This window comes from Mastomys coucha, unplaced genomic scaffold (assembly GCF_008632895.1).
Source record: "Mastomys coucha isolate ucsf_1 unplaced genomic scaffold, UCSF_Mcou_1 pScaffold7, whole genome shotgun sequence".
NCBI lineage: Eukaryota > Metazoa > Chordata > Mammalia > Rodentia > Muridae > Mastomys > Mastomys coucha.
Genome location: NW_022196913.1, coordinates 1,574,460 through 1,591,579, shown reverse-complemented (window position 1 = coordinate 1,591,579; position 17,120 = coordinate 1,574,460). Strand labels below are relative to the sequence as shown.

At 44.8% G+C, this 17,120-nt stretch overlaps 1 protein-coding gene across 9 annotated transcripts in view; it reads right to left on the bottom strand.

Moving 5' to 3' along the window:
- Window positions 1-17,120, bottom strand: part of Frmd4a (FERM domain containing 4A) — a 480,303-nt gene that overhangs the window by 20,080 nt on the left and 443,103 nt on the right. For all 9 annotated transcript variants that reach the window (XM_031359491.1, XM_031359490.1, XM_031359489.1 and 6 more), the window contains 2 exons: window positions 7,908-8,041; window positions 3,089-3,211 (listed from right to left, as the gene is read on the bottom strand). In XM_031359491.1, coding sequence (XP_031215351.1) covers window positions 3,089-3,211; window positions 7,908-8,041 — 257 coding nt within the window. The remainder of the gene's footprint in view (window positions 1-3,088; window positions 3,212-7,907; window positions 8,042-17,120) is intronic.

Below are 17,120 nucleotides of genomic sequence, written 5' to 3'. Positions count from 1 at the left end.
TGTGTGTGTGTGTGTGTGTGTGTGTGTGTTAGGATCTGGGCTTGAATGGTGGATCCCCTTAAGTATCAAGCAGTCATTTCTTTGATTCATCTCTTTGGATGTAAACTATCCCTCATATTTGTCTACCAGTTGCTGGCACTATTTTGGAAAATTTGGTAACTTTTAGGAAGTGAGTCCTAGGTGGAAGATGATGGCTGGGAAGGTGTACCGGTGGGAGGGGTTAGGGTCAGCCTCCTGTGCAGGATCTGTTTCCCTTCTGATGCCAAGATTTAACAAGCCTCACCCCAAGCCCCGAGGCCCTGCCTCCAGGCTCTGCTCCCTCACCACAGGCCCCGCCTCCAGGCTCTGCTCCCTTATCAAAGGCCCCGCCTCCAGGCTCTGCTTCTGGGTGAAATCATAGTCCCTGAAAGCAGGAGCCTGAACAAAACCTTTTTCTATTTTAAGTTGCATTTGCCAGGTATTCTGTCATAGTGAAGAGAAAGTAAACTGACTTACTAGGGAAACCATTTCATTGAAGCCAGCTCTAAGCAGCAGAAGTTATTCCAGGGTTTGAGTATTGACTGGGTGAGCCAAAGGACTAGCAGCCTGGACATGTTCTGGGAACTCATAGGAGATATGGACTCCTATGAAGCCCACACTACATACATGTATGGTGACCACACAGTGGCTTCTCCTTTCCCAGTAGCCACGCATGACCACTGAAGACCATATAGCACTAGGTGATTTGCATTAAAATTTGGCAGGGACTGACCAAACTAAGGAAGAGGAGACTGTTGTGTTTCCTGAATTCCACATGTCTTGCTATTATGGTGGCCCAATAATATGCTTCTGAGCACGACAGGCCAGGCTCAGGGTGGGGTGGGTTATGGAGGTCTACTAAAGAAAATACACTTTGCCCAATTTCATTGACTTTTGAGCACTTCAAGTCTAGAAGAAGCAGGAAGCAGGAGGAGGAGGAAAAAGGGCTAAAGGGGCCCACGTAGAGACAATAGACTCTTTCCAGATCCTTCCAGTGCTGGCCACGCTTGCTCACTCAGAGGAAGAAGGATATCAACATGGAAGCCTGCCCAGAGCCATGAGGCAGGGACAAAGACTAGTCTATGAATTTGGGCTCCCTGAAGCAGCTGCTCCCTGGCAGTTATGATAGCTCTAGTCCAAGACATTGACCCTGAGATTTACAAGCATCTAGAACAAGTCTTAATTGTCCAACCAAATCAAGGACAAGACTGAACGGCTTGACTGTGGAAATCGTCCGTTGTATGGCCAGGAAAGCAAAGCCAACATCTGGGAGCACTGGGGCATCACAGAACAAAAGTGAGGCTCTTTCCATTGGGAGGAAGTGCTGCAGAATTCTATCTGCTTCCTGATATGAAGCTCAGAAAGATGCAGCAGGGCCAGCAAAGAATTCAGAGCCCTAGAGTCAGCTTTCTTGAAAAGTAGAAAAATCTACAATCATGGGAACCTGAGCCAGGCATGGAGGGACACTCACTAAACACGGGATGCTTTTAAAAGCTTAGGGTGTGATGTCAAGCCAGCTCTGGAAGACACCTGACCACATGGTGCTCTAAGCTATTCCCCTCTCTGACATCTCTACTTCCAGCAGCTGTTTGCTGAGCATCAGGCATGTGTTAAGTATCCAGGGAAGTGATCTTCTAGTTCATTTATTCCTACTGATAACACAGCGAAGTCAGTGTCAAACTTGAACACATGGAAGAGGAAGTGGCCTGATTAGGCATCACTTTGGATGAAGTGCTCTGGTGTGCCTGGTAGCCTTCTAGGGGTCTGTGACTGTAGGCCTCAGGCATGGGCCTGAGTATGCCCTCTACCTTCCCACTGACCTTACTTTGGAAGATGTCTTTCTATAAGTTCCTTAAAAGGCTAAAAGTACCTTCCTTGCTTTTCTTTCCCTTGGTGGTGGTTACTCTTAATTGTCAAATATCCATGAGGGATTTTCAAGACTAAGTTAACTGAAGTGAGAAGACCCTCCCTAAATGTAGGTGCCGTCACTCCTTGAGACTGAGGCAATGAGCCAAATGACAGCACTCATCTCTCTCTGCTGCCCCATGCTCCACTCACCAAGCCTTCCCATGAGGACCGTATCCTCAAACTGTGAGCCAAAGTAACCCAACCCTGCCCTGACACCCTGCCCTCCTCTGCAGGCCGTGTCTTGAAGTGCTCTTGAGTCTTCTGTGTACTACAGCATGAATGAGTAACTCTAGTCAGAAGAAATTTAGGGAGACCTTGAGGCCTGAAGGTTAACCTGACCTTTTTGTTTCTTTTGCACAAGGGCAGGATACTTTTTGTTTTGTTTTGTTTTTAATTTGTTTTGGTTTCTGTTTGGTTGGTTTTTTGACATAGTATCTCATTGTATATTTCTGGCTGTCCTGTAACTCACTATGTAGACTAGGCTGGCCTACCTCTGCCTTCCATGTGCTGGGATTAAAGGTGTATGTCACTATGCCCTGCTGAGCTTTCATTATCTTCCAATATAATTCTCCAGTCTCAGCCCTCACCAGGGTTCCAGCCAAACAAGATACAAATCATGTTGAAATATGGCTTTTCCAAATAGAGACAACTGAGGCCATGACAGAGCAATCATAGGATACATGTCCATGCCGTGATGTTAGTAGCCATGTGACTTAAGATGGTAGAGGGCAGGTCATTCCTGACTTTCCCCAGCCAATGAGAACTGTGGCTGGAGATGCCCTTCTTCCATTAAGTCTTTCTGCAGCGGATGAGAGCTGTGTGGGATCAGGCCAGACCAGAAGTAACAAAGCCATTACTAAGATGGGCATTTGGATGCTACTGGAATGTTCTCCCTAACCTTAACTGACCACTTGCAAATAGACTATAGTATTAGATAAACAACTTCAACAGAGACCCAACTGTGTACACTCAGGCAGGCAAACTCAGCCTGTCAAGGAAAACCATATAGCAACTAGCCAGCTGACCCAAGGCAAAGTAAAAGGAAAAACACGGGCATTTGGAAATGATGAAGAAATTAAGAGAAGCTAACAACCCCAACAAGGACAAATAAGGATAATACAAATGGGATAATGGGAAAGACTCCAGTGAGAAAGGAGCATACCTCTCCTTTAGGCAGGAGTTTCTGTTCATCCAGCTTGAAGGCTGTTCCAATTCTCCTCCGAACAATAGGTGGTTCCTCTCCTGGATCCAGGGGATATTCAACGGGCAATTTTCCTGTGAGTTCCTGCATGCGCAGAAGAGCATTCAGAGAGGTTTATATCATGTAGATCAGAGAGCAAGCTTATCTTTTAGCGAGGACACACAATCTGATGCGTTAAGCACTATGTTTAAACAAGAGTGCATGGGATAGCTGGACCCGATGGTACTGCAACCCAGCTAGCTACTCAGGAGGCGGAGGGAGGAGGGTCACAAAGTTAAGACCACTAATGAACTAACTAATGAAACCATCTCAGAAGACTTCCATAAAACAAAAACAACGCCCTTTAAAAATGATTTCCAGATAGAGTTCAGTGGCAGTGTGCTTGCCCAGTGTGCATGAAGCCCAGAGTTCAGTCCCCAGTAAGGGGTGGGGTGGGGTAAGGAGAAGAGTTCATATTATGAAATTTAACCTCTACAAAAAAAATGAATGCCAACGCTCCCTCCTCTAAGAACAGATGTGCTTTGGGGTTTTATTCCCCACCAAATAATTTTTTTGTCAAGCAAATAGAACTTCTCTTGGACTTCACAGTGGTCCATTTTCATCCATCTATGATCTAGCAAGCATTTCCTGTGAACCTACTACATGTGAAGAAATGCCACATAGTCAGTGAGCAGCAATCAACACAACTGATTCTTTTCACCTGCATCAGTTACTCCCACTTGGAAACTTAAGTGTTTGTTGTTTTTGTTGTTGTTGTTATTGTTGTTTGTTTGTATGCCTTTTCTCAAATGAGTTTTCCTATGGGGAGTGTTGTCTGGATGTCAAATGCCAGGGAGCTGCACTGCCTAGAAGAGACTGATCATTATTTAGCTTCAGACCTGCAGAAGGCTGACCTCAAAGACCAGGCATGCCTGGTCTTTGTAAGCCTATACTCCCAATCCTCATCCAGGCCGCGAGTTCAAGGCCAACCATGGCTACACAGTGAGACTCTCTGTCTTTAAAAAGAAAAAAAAAAGATACTTATTTCTGTCTGAGAGTTTTAGTAAAAACTAAATGTGAACAGAGGAGGTGCGCGCGCGCACACACACACACACACACACACACACACACACATACACATACAGAAATTCTGGGGTGTGCATCTGAGGCTCTGGGAACCTAAGTGTTAAGGACACAATGACAGCGAGCAGACAGCAGATTCCACAGTGACTCTGGGCCAGCATAGACCATCTGAGGAATGTCTCAGAATTAGAAGGCCCTGCATGAGTGTGCTACACCAGGTTAAATGAGGATCCGTTTAAGTCTGCAGCTGACCAAGACTATAGAAGCTAAACAGGACTGCAAGAAGTCTCTCTGAGACCGCAGAGAGAGGTCAGAGAGGCTGAGGACCGTACTCTGTCCATTTGGCAGGCACGTCTGGACAGACGCCAGCTCTGGTTTTCTGAACCCTAAATCAGTACAGATGTTACACAATGACAAAAGGGATGTCTGTGGTGAGGATAAGCTCAGAAGTGTTCTCTTGAAGCTCCACATAGACAGCTTTCTTGTTGGGCAGCCCAGGTCTGAGTGCCCACAGCAGGCAAAGTCAGATCACAGAAGGAACCCAGAAAGGCCTTCTTGTTGTGGCAGGCAGTCTACACGGGTATGTGTGTCTGTGTCTGTCTATGTGACATGTGTGTTTGTGTGTGTCTATGTGGTATGTGTGTCTATATGTATATATGTATATGTGGTATGTGTGTCTATGTGTGTCTATGTGGTATATGTGTCTATGTGGTATGTGTGTCTATATGTGTCTGTGTGTCTATGTGGTATATGTGTCTATGTGGTATGTGTGTCTATGTGGTATGTGTACCTATGTGGTATGTGTGTCTATGTGGTATGTGTGTCTATGTGGTATGTGTACCTATGTGGTATGTGTGTCTATGTGGTATGTGTCTACGTGGTATGTGTGTCTATGTGGTATGTGTGTCTACGTGGTATGTGTACCTATGTGGTATGTGTGTCTATGTGTGTCTATGTGGTATATGTGTCTATGTGGTATGTGTGTCTATTTGTGTCTATGTGGTATATGTGTCTATGTGGTATGTGTGTCTATGTGGTATGTGTGTCTATGTGGTATGTGTGTCTATATGTGTCTGTGTGTCTATGTGGTATATGTACCTATGTGGTATGTGTGTCTATGTGATGTGTGTCTATGTGGTATGTGTGTCTATATGTGTCTGTGTGTCTATGTGGTATGTGTGTCTATGTGGTATGTGTACCTATGTGGTAGGTGTGTCTATGTGGTATGTGTATCTATGTGGTATGTGTGTCTGTGTGGCATGTGGCACCCCCTCCTGAGCCTCTTCTCCTTTGTGTTCATATCACTGGAAGTAGCTCAATGGATCTTTTAGTCCTTATGTAGGCATTTTACAACTTTAGACTGCCTCTGAAATATTCTCTCTTAAAAAAAGATTCAAGTGTCTCTGCGATACTCTCTTAAACTGTGACTTCCTATCTGTTCCCCTCTTAGGCCTTCTACAAATAACAGCCTGTTAAGATTGTTATTTTAAATCTATGTGTAAACAGTAAACTGTCAGGACTTCCTTTTCTGAAGTGGCAGGAGAGGTTGGTAACAGTGCCGTGGATTTGTAACTCTAAAGTATTTGTGGTTTCAGTCTATATTTTTAAAATGCGGCTACTGCTTGAAAGTACCCAGGTCAAGGTCTTGATTCTCCAGCTATTTAATCTGATTTCACAGGTAACCAGAGCCGCATGGTGGGTTAAAGTAATTTAATGCACAGCAGTGGGCCCTCTTGCTATAGAACACCTACAGTTACCACTCTGCCTCACTCCGGCTGCTCTCTTCCCATGGGGTCAAACAGTGTTCCTTGCTATCTGAGTCTGGAGAATCTGTGAGCGGGGAATTAGCGGGCTGGGTGTCAGGAGACTCTAGTGGACGTTAACACACGTGGACGTGGGGCTGGCTTTTGGGCTGTTTCTAACTAAGTTATATTTTCTGTTCTCAAAGTCAGAGGAAGCAGGAGCTTTTGTTTTCTTTCTATTTCCTTTGTGAAAGTTTAGTGGTCCATGCGGCCTTGCCTTGCCATGCTTCTTACGTGCTGTAATGCATGGTCTTTGCTTGGTTTAGGGACTTCTTTTATTAAACACAAAACAAGACTTTACAAATTTATGAGAAGCAGACACCAAGGACCCACTTTTTTTTCTCTTTCAAGCATAGTCTTTATAAAAAATGTTGCTAATATTTACAGTATCACATAGCACACACACACCCCTCCCCCCAGCCAGGCCCATGGCTTTCCTGATTTGCAATGGATTTGTGCTAATGTGGTTCTGCCTTGAGCAAGCTCCGGTTTAAATCAATCCAGACATAATTAAGCCAAGTTGAAATGTAATGTGATCTCACTCTCAGGCCCACTGGTTCATTCTTCCTGCTGCAAAGCATTATTTCTTGGGGGAAGGAGGGAATGCCCCTCCTGGATTTAGTTAAGGACACTCTCCACGCTTCCCATCAGGAACTGTTTACCCACGGGGCTTTTGGTCATGGTCTGTGGAGCACAACCACTCCCAGGAGAGCAACACTGTAGTCATGTGAAGCACATGCACATGTGTGTTTGTACACACAACACACACATGCACATGACTGTATGTGTTACACTAAGAAATGAAGTCGATAAGCACTGAAGTCTACAAGGGAAGAATGGGCATTTTAATAAATGTCGAAGTGGATTGTGGGAGCCTCTACATACATATTGCGATTGGAACTAGCACTGAAACAGGCTGAAGGAGACGTTGTCTGCGGGAGTGGCGTGTATGTGTGTCGGGGGGGGGGGGGGGGGGGGGGGGGGGGGGCTGTATTTGTGGCCGTATGTGGAGGCCACAGGGCAACCTTTGGGTATCAGCTTTCCTCTTCTGCCTTGCTTGGGACAAGGTCCCTTTTGTTGCTTGTTGCTGAATATGCGAGGCTAGCTGCCCCACTCCCTCCTGTCTCCCCAAAGAGATGGCAGGCATATTCTCTCTGCCAGGCTTTTATCTAGGTTCTTGGGATTCACCTCTGGTCCTCACACTCACAAAGCAAGTGCTTTATTTATTGAGCCATCTCTCCAGCCCTATGCAACATTGTATCACATTAAACTTACATGAATGACTATGCTGGGTATATAGCTTAGTGGAAGAACACTAGCCTGGCATGTGTGAGGCCATAGGTTCAATCCCCAGTGGCGCAGAAACAAAACCAACAACAACCACCACCACCAGCACCAGCAACAACCACTACAAACTAGGCAAATATTCTATTTCCAAAAAGAGCGATCTAAGAAACAGCAGATCTGCAGGGTTAGTGGATTACTGTGTATTTCAGGTGCCACCCTGGTGTCTTTGTTGGCCCGCAGTGATGCTACATTGTATCCAACGACAAACTCAAGAGAAGCTCGTGGGAGGAAACAGTGGTAGGACATTATACAGAATGAGGTAGTGTCCTGTGTGGACATGTCCTGTGTGGTATGCCATGCATGCATGGCTTTGGGATGGTTAGAGGGACTTGTCATTTAGCTTCAGGGTCTATGTGTCATGTAAGATTCAGTAGAGACTGTTTTAACTGGCACAGTGCTTCCTCAGTCCCGGGCTTTTAACAAAGGACATCATGGAGGGGTGGGTGTTTCCAGCACTGGGGAGGGAGAGTATGCGTCTTCCTGAAAGCCAGTCCGTACTGTCTCCACCCTGTCTTTTGTCCATAGCGAAGATGTATGACTCGACAAACAACACAAATTTAATTACTTACAGCTTCCCGGAGACACAATCTCTTCAGTTCCTCCAGCCTCTGGCGCAGCGTCTCCTCCAGAGCTTCCTGCCTGGATTTCAAGGCAGCCAGCATGTCTTTCTTGGCCGACTGCGAGCTATCTGATTCCTGAGAACCTGTTGATAAACAGCGGGGTTACTAGGCGGCTGACAGGGGACGCACATCTGGACCCGTAATAAAATCCACCAGAGCTCACAACTCAGATATGGGATTTACCCTGGGAATCAAGGAGCGTGAAATGAGACAGGTGTGCAGCGTTCCAAGCATGAGGAGTGAATTCAAATACCACATGGAATGTATAGCTTCTCCAAGGACTGGCAGGGGAGTAGACTCTCCTGAACAAGAACATTGTCATTTCTGATTGTCTTAAGACATGTCACACCAGCCAATTTTAATACATTTTACAAAGGAAGGGGGAAAGTAAAGTTTAAGTTAATATTAGTAATTTCAATACATGATTTAAATTTTTTTAACGATTTATTTATTTTATGCATACGAGTACACTGTAGCTGTATAGATGGTCTTGAGCCATCATGTGTGTGGCTGCTGGGAATAGAACTCAGGAGAGCCCCTGCTCGCTCCGGCCCCACTCCCTCTGGCTTAATATGCTGTAGCTGTCTTCAGATGCACCAGAGGAGGGCATCAGATCTTATTATGGGTGGTTGTGAGCCACCATGTGGTTGTTGGGATCCGAACTCAAGAACTTCGAAAGAACAGTCAGTGCTCTTACCCACTGAGCCATCTCACCGGCCCAATTTTTTTTTTTTTTTTTGTCTACTGAAAGATGCTAGTTTTTGTTTATTGCAAAGATAGTATCTGTTTTTGTAAAATATTTGAAAATATAGACAGGTGTAATAATAATTATATATTATATGTAATATAATAATATAACACACACAAAAACACATATACCAACTAGAATTTTGTCCACTATTTTATCTGAGTGCTATATGCTGAGAAAAATTCTCTCCTAATGGAAAGAACACAATATAGAGTGATGCATACTTTGCAAGAGACTTATATGTACTTCCCATGCTTTCCTGGTTAGAATGTCTGCATGATTCAAACAGCAGTTTGCTAGATATGCAAACTTTTTAGAAGGCAACCTTGTGAACCAAACAAAAGGAAAATAAGCGGAAAATGCCAACTAGAGGAATTTTAGTTTAGACCAAAAGGTTAATTTCCAGGCTGCAGTGTCTGGCTCCGGGAGCATATTTCTTATAGTGAGGTTAGTAGCCCTTTCTACCTTGATGGGTTATAGAAGGTGTATTGATGGCTGCCCTAAACACAGCCAGGCTAATGGCTACATTTCTTCTCTTGTTCATCCTAGCAGAACTTTAAGAAATCAACAGATATCAACTGACTATGCATCCAGGGGCCTCAGACCCTACCACCACCAGCTCTTGCATCCCTAGAGAGCTGGGTCTATGTCTGTAACTTCAGTTTTCAAGATGCCAAGGCAGGAGGAATGCAAGTTCAAAACCAGCCTGGCCTACGGGAAGCCACCTCAGGGACTTGGTATCGGGAAAGATGAGCATCCCTGCTAAGAAAAGTGTAGCGCCTTGCTGGGAACAACTAGAGAGAGATATAAATGAACAGAGGTGACTACTGTAGAGCTGGATCCAGGTGTTATTGTTTTAAAGATGTCAGTTCACCTTGAATTAAACAATATAAGAAAAAGCAATCCTAATAAAAATCCCCAAAGGACGTTTTAGTGGTGGGGTGGGGGTCAGGAACTGTATTTCCTTAAGAGGCAACTGAATGTTTGGACAGTTCAGTGACCAAGCAATGGACTGGAGGCTATCTCTATTGTAAAGAAGATGTCTCAGAATGCCAACTTCTGTACCTTTGTATTGAATAGCTCTGCTAGACCCAAATTCCTCTAAGCATACCACCCTATTCTTTAAGGTCTCTGATCAGGAAGCCCATATACCCTTGATTTCCATTCTCCCAGATCCCTGGGATCCTAATAATGAAGAATTTCCAGTGTCTAAGTACAATTTGACTCTGACTTAGGCTATGTTCTCTCCCTTTTCTGGCCCATTTGAGCTTGAAATTGAAGACATTTGTTACTGTAAGAATAAACCATCTTTATGCTTCCCCAGGAGTAAATAAATATTGTCAATTGTATACTTGGGTGCTATAATTAAATTGTATCTCATTTAGTGAAAAAAAAAAAGAAAAGAAAGAGTAATAATCTACTTCTCGCATATCATTCCGTACCATTCCATTATGGAAGCTACCTGCCAAGCTTTGGCTCCAGCTGTAACTCTTTCCTGAGTTTCTGACATGCTCTAGTTGCAGGTGTCCAAATTCAATAGCAAACTCAGCAAACGCTTGATCCTTGCTGAGACTCCATTACCTCATGGTCCTTCCAGACTCAGTCCAGATGTGCTTTTCTTGGGTATCACACCACTGGATCTTATTGCAGGTGCCCTTGTTTGCTGTTGGTTAATGTTTTTCACATCCCTAAGTCCACTACTGTGTGCTTATCGGCTCTAAACCTTCTCTGGCTACGTCCATCTAATGCAACCTGAAAAAATCATTATGACTCTTAATTGGGTCTCTTAGTACCCATCACCAATCCCATTTGAAGATAGGAAAATTTAATGAGGCATTCTCTGCTCCGTCATCTAAAAAATATATAAGGATGTAAAATAATACTGGAAGGAAATCAGACTTTAAAAACAGGCCTGGGGAAAACTTGAGTTCAAAAAGATTAAGGAATTTCTAGCATGAGTGAAAAATTCATTGTATTCCCTTTACCCCTGCCTAACCTCTCAATAGGAGATGGTGATTTATTGCATCAAATCTAAGAGCCCTAGATATTTGGAACAGCAAAACTCACCACAACATTAAATTTTAGGAAGCAAGCATGCAATTTGTGGATGATTGGTCTGCTGTTACAGGATTAGTAAAGATTTAGCCTTGAGTAGTGGGGCTCATTATAGCTACCTAAATTATTATTTCGAATAATTAACTTAAATATCAACCCACATTAGATGGGATAGAGAGCCTTGGCAGGCTTGATAGCTCCTGAGTCTGTTTGTGTGTAGCTGGCACCCCAAATGCTAGCTGGCTCCACTGCACTCTGGGAGTCTGGAAATTCCTTCACGAAGAATACAGAGCCTGGAACTAGGTTATACCTCTGCAAGTAAGTAACTGAGCCAGGCTTCCCTGCACACACAGGATTCCATTTTAATGGTAACTGGACAGCCAGGTAGATGGGAAACATCTGGATTTGATAAAGTCTAAGCCATTCATTAAATGGGTGGTTCTTGAGTAAGGCATTTGCTCTCCCATCTCAGTAGTAAAGAATGAAAGAGATAATGCATACAAAATACTAAGCATTGTGCCTGGACTAGGCAAATCTTCACATAGGGTTTGATTTACCATAGTGGTGTAGAATTAGAGAAAGCATTGAAAATGAACTGCTGCTTCTTAATGAGGTACCAGTCACAGATAGGAGCTTCGCTCAACCATTCAGAAGAGTGAGGAGTCTAGAGCTCCAGCTTCAGAAAGAAGTCTTTTCAAATCACCTTTCCTAAGCACCAACACTGCAGATCTGCCTCAGGGGCTACTGCAGATGGGAGTGTGGTTGGGATACTTCGTGGGCTGTGGGTCTCCCTCCCATATTTCACAAGCTTAAGGCAGCTCCATATAAACCTGGGACCTTTGCCAGTTATGGTGTAACACTAATCCCAACACTTGGGACAGAGAGGCAGGCAAATCAGAGTTTGAGGCCAGCCTGGTCTACAGAGGGAGTTCCAGGATGACCAGGACTAAGCGAAACCCTGTCTTTGGGGGGAAAAAACCCTGCAGTATTTGAAGAGATCCCACTGCGCCTTCTATGTTGGAGGGTAATCAACTAATTTGAGTCAAGCAATCTGATGGCTTCTCTGTGTAAGAGCTTACATGATGTAAGCCTGTAGGCTGTGACCAGTAGCGAGGTGGCCAAGTGCCTTGGGACAAGCCTACTGAGAGTCTCTCAAAGAGCACGTGAAGAAGAGGCCCATAGTTCTCTGTGAGGCTGAGCATCCTCACAAGTGACCTCTAGGTGTTCCCGGAATGAGACTCTTGCCTTCTAAAAGGGATAAAAAAAAGGAAGCCAGCAAAATTGGCTGAAATCAAAGGGCAGAGATGCTCTTTGGGCTGATACTTCAACAGCAAAAATGGAATTAGGAACTCAGATCAATGGGAGTTCAAGACACACTATAAGTTCAAATAAAAGATACTTTACCCTGTCCATCTGGGTTTGTTTGTTTGTAGACAGGGTCTCACTATGTAGACCAGGCTGGCCTTAGACTTTCAGTGATCACTCGCCTCTACTTCCGTATTGGGATTAAAGGCCTGCACTGCCACACTCAGCTGACAAAGATAATTTCATGGTCTGTATTTTGGACTTGGGGAAGTCTGGCACTATAATTTGTCTATTACCAATTGTTTGAACTAATACATATTGTACATACAAAACCTCTTCAGGGTTATATGTGAAACCCATACAACGGGCAAAACCACATAAATCTGCTATCTTTGAAAAGGATAGTGATGGAGGAAGACAGTGGGGTTGTCATCCCATACCTACTATTGAACATTACAAGGCTTTGGCGTGTCACTTTCTTGAGAACCATCCTGGTCCTACCTAGAAAGTGACCACCTTACCAATCTTCTAAAATGTCTCCAAACTTGAAGCACTGATTACCCAATAAAACAACTAACTCAGGCCATTCCTTCTCAGCCATTAGCCTTCATTTCTTCAAGTTTTACCGAAGGAACGTTATAGCCAGTACAACCTCCTTCCTTTACTACCCAAACCCTAGGAATGACAAGCATTCTCCCAGCTCTGGTCATTTCTTCACTGCCACTGCAGGCCCCTAGCAGAGTCAGGCAGGGTGGGATGGGGAGGTCTCCACTGCTACTGCAGGCCCCTAGCAGAGGCGGGCAGGGTGGGGTGGGGTGGGGAGGTCTGTCTAATCGCCAACAAGAGCCTAAAGGGTTTATCTTTTCCTGATCCTGAATGTTAAATGGTCTTAAACTGGAGCTGTCTATAAGATGAAGTAAGAAGATGGATGGAGCATCTCTACTGTACCCCGAAGAGTGAAATTTCAAAGTTTTATACATGGGAAAAAACCAGTAGCCAAGGGCTGCCTGGGGAAGGGATGGAAGGGGTAGTAGGTTGGTGTAGGTGGCCAGTGAGAAGCAGGTGAGATGAATATTTTTGAAAGGTAACTGATAATACATGATAATACATGATTATCCTTTTGGAGAGGGTACCAGGCTTTACAGAAAAGGATAGTCTCTGGGAAACAAGCTGGTATAGCGCCCTCCTAAGGCAGTAGCCTGCAGTCTGGGGACCTAGGGTTACTGGGGCTATGTGTATGTTTCAGCTTAGCTTCTGAGTGGATCTGGGATGGGGGGTGGCAGGTTCTAGAACTTTCCTGGGTCATGGTTTCCTGTGAACTGGGCAATGGAAACAGGGCTCTACAAATATTGGGAGAATGAAGCAGGATAACGTTTGGAAGATGCAAGAAGACAACTCAGGACATGCTAAATGCCACATGAAGACTAGTCCTTGTTCTTAGAAATCTTTATTGGCTTTTACTGGAGTTTGGCATCTTTATTTCAGAATGTTCCATGCTGGGAAAAAAGGAAGAGTCCTGAGTAGATCAGCAAGAAAATGAGGATTGGCCACTGGTGTGGCTGGCCCTGTCAATCCAGAAAGCTTGCGAGCAGAAGGGGAAAAGTGAGTTTTGCTTGTTTGTTTACTAGAACTAAGCAGGGACTTCTTACATGCTACAAGTCACTGGGCCCTTAGAGAAGCATGACTTCCACTCTCACAGCAGAGATCATGGTGGCACAGGGTGGCAGAGGTGGGACTCAAGCTCTGCTCTGTGTGGCCTGCTTAGTCCTTTGAATGGAAACTCAAAGAGAGTGGGAACATTCTGTCTCAGTGGTCTGGTGCCATGGCGACACTGTGCATTGCATTTGCTTGTATCTTCCTTCCCAGAAAGACCATACACCACATACTCTGATCTCAAAACGCAAGAGAAGGCTGAAGGAGAGGAAGCCAGTGCAGTCTCCAGACCTCCTGGGGCGACAACGGAGGCTTTTGGAGTCCCCTCTATGTGCAAGGTAATATGGGGGAGACATAGTCTCAGCCCTCAGTTCTGCCCACTGGAGGAATCGGGGACAAGCAAGTCAATGAGGATAGAGGGCACAGTGGTTGCCTGGGGGGCACCACGGCACGGGAGGCCAGCTAGGGGACTGGCTTGGTTTCTGGATGATCACTTCACTGAGGAGGTTCAGCCTTCCTCTGATTGACAGCCAGGAGAACTTACTGAGTTCTCCAGAAAACCTTTCCTGAGTTAGCAGATCTCTACTTGGATGCCAGAAGAGAGTCCATGATCATACTACATTCCTAACCCAAAGGATGCTACTGAACTACGGCACCAATGGGATGAAGATCATGAAGAAGACAGCTGTTTATAGGTGTATTTCAGAGACCTTGACCTCATATATGAGTTTGACCCTGGTCTTCCTGCCTCTACTTACTGAGTGCTGGTATTAAAGGGGTGAATACAAGCACATTTCTGTTATATGGTGCTGGGATTGAATTTAGGGCTTTAAGTACACTAGATAAGGATTCCACCAAGTGAGCTACATTCCCAGCCCCAGGAAGATGATTCTTATCCAAACATGGCTAGGCAAAGAAAGTCATTTTCAGTGGGCATTTGGGGATCTTCAGGGGAAGCCAGCTGACATCACAGATATTACTGTAGATTTGGGACCAACTTTCTGTTTTCCAGCTGGGGAATCTAGACCAGGCTGGTGGCAGCTGGATATGAAGAGACCACGTGTGGAGGACCACAGAGCAAACAGCAGGTCTCTCCCTATGACCATCTGGAAGGATCTTCTCACTCAGCTGGGAGGGAGAATTTGTTGCAGTCATTCCAAAGATCCCAAGCCAGTCAACACAGGATATGAGTATGCATCCTGCTGAGGATATTCAGAGACCTGTGCATCTGTTTTCACAGACAGATGCTAATGAGCAGGCCCCCTGCTCCCACCCCCAATCCAGAAGGTGGAAGGGAAATATGACACAAATAGTAATCTCCCCAACCCCTACCCCCAGCAAGAAAGAAATCTGTTGGCTGTAAAATCAAGGGAAGGAAATGACTGCCTGTTTGGCCTTTAAGGGGAAAATGAAAAGTTAGGACAAGAAAATGGAGACATCCAAGTCCCAACAGATCTGTAGAAGCTGTGAGGGAAGGCTTGGCAGATGCCCAGGAGTAAATATGGAGAACAGGGTTAGACTCCCCTTTATGATAAAGAGAAATATTTACTTCCCAGAGAAGTTCTCAAGGATGAATTCCTTACATCAGAGATGTCCTGGAGACCCTGTGGTATAACGCCACGTTGCAGATGGTGGGATCATCATGCTATCTCCAGGGACCATCTCTGCAAGTTCAGTGTGATTTCCAACATGAACAATGAATGCTTGGAGAACTTTTCATCAGCCTTGGAGATTTTACGAATGGAATCATTTAGTTTGGGGAGCAGTGAAGTGGAAGTTCTTTGAAAAGCAAGCACCTTCTGGGGGTACCTGGGAGTCTTCGGGATGGCTTGCTCTTGGGGAAGATTCAGCGGCACTTTTTGCCGAAAGGGAAGTACACAAATGTCACTTAAAGGGGTTACTCCATGCCAAGAAAAAGGGAGGGAGGTAAATAGAGAGACAATCTGTGTTTAAACATGAACAGCATCTGACAAAGTATCTAACTGAAACCATTACTTGTGAGCAAGGCACAGGACACCATTCCTTGGCTCTGATAAAGTTTCTAACTGAAACCATTACTTGTGAGTAAGGCACAGGACACCATTCCTTGGCTCTGATAAAGTTTCTAACTGAAACCATTACTTGTGAGTAAGGCATAGGACACCATTCCTTGGCTCTGATAAAGTATCTAACTGAAACCATTACTTGTGAGCAAGGCACAGGACACCATTCCTTGGCTCAGGAACCTGGGAGCTGGTCCTGCTGTTCCAGGGCTCTTGTTCTGTTGTAATATGGAGGTTTGGAGATTAATGACAAATCTCCATGATCTTTCTTCTATGCTCTCAGCAAAGATGGGGAAGTTGAACACAGAGTTTGGCTAAGCAGAAATACTGATGTGTCTGGGAGACCTTCTGATGTTAAAACCTTACCACCAAAAGCTGGTCACTTAGACTATATAGTGTCAATCTTAGCTCTCTTTCACAGGCACATACACCTTTACTAGTAATACCCAAGGGTACAAGGGTAGCCATAGGAGTGAGTTTGTTACTCCCACCCTCCACCAAATAGAAGCGGAAGAGACCATCTATTTTCCTCTCCTTTTTAACTCAGGCCAGACCTGCTTAGATGAGTCCAGAAACATCCATTCTGCAGACAGCATCTTTGCAGCCTGCCCAGTTTCACAGTCCAGCATAAACAACCTCTTTGGCAGTGCCTGGGGGGTTGTGCCCAACAGCAGAGCCGAGGTTATGACCAAATTTAAGGCCTCTGGAATGCAGAGTTCATCTTGGACCTAAAAGGAGAGGCACCACACAGCCAATAGAAAACACTGAACAGCCAGAGAAAGGCCCAGGAAGAAGACGGACTTCTTTCTGGTGATAAAAAAGAGAGGATGTACACAAAAGAAAGACCAATAACAAGAATCACTGCGATTTATACCAGTGCAGTCATGCGGTGTGAGCTGGGTACGGCTCTAAGCACACAGCTGGTAGGCGCCTACATCACCTCTCTGTGGGGAGAGATGTCAGATAGCTGGCATCGTCATTTCTACACGAGTTATTAATAAACATCCTCACAATGGGAGGAAGTGGTTGCATTCAGAGGAGGAGAATGTGGGAATTGTTGAATAAAGAAGGTGGACCCATCCCAGGCAAGGCCAGGGTCAGGGTTGAACACAACATGTTTTTCCTAGAATGAAAAGTGTCAGAGCCATGGAATTATGGTAGAATGCAGGTTTGGGTGTAGCTTTACTTTTTAAAACCACAGATCCATCACCATAGTCTTCATGTTCCTGCTTGATCAAATGGAAGGAGACTTGGCTGCCATCAAATCAACTACACAGCCAAGAAGGCTCAACTGCCTTTAGACTAAACACATAGCTAAAGTTTTACCCATAAATTCATCTCTCTCTCTCTCTCTCTCTC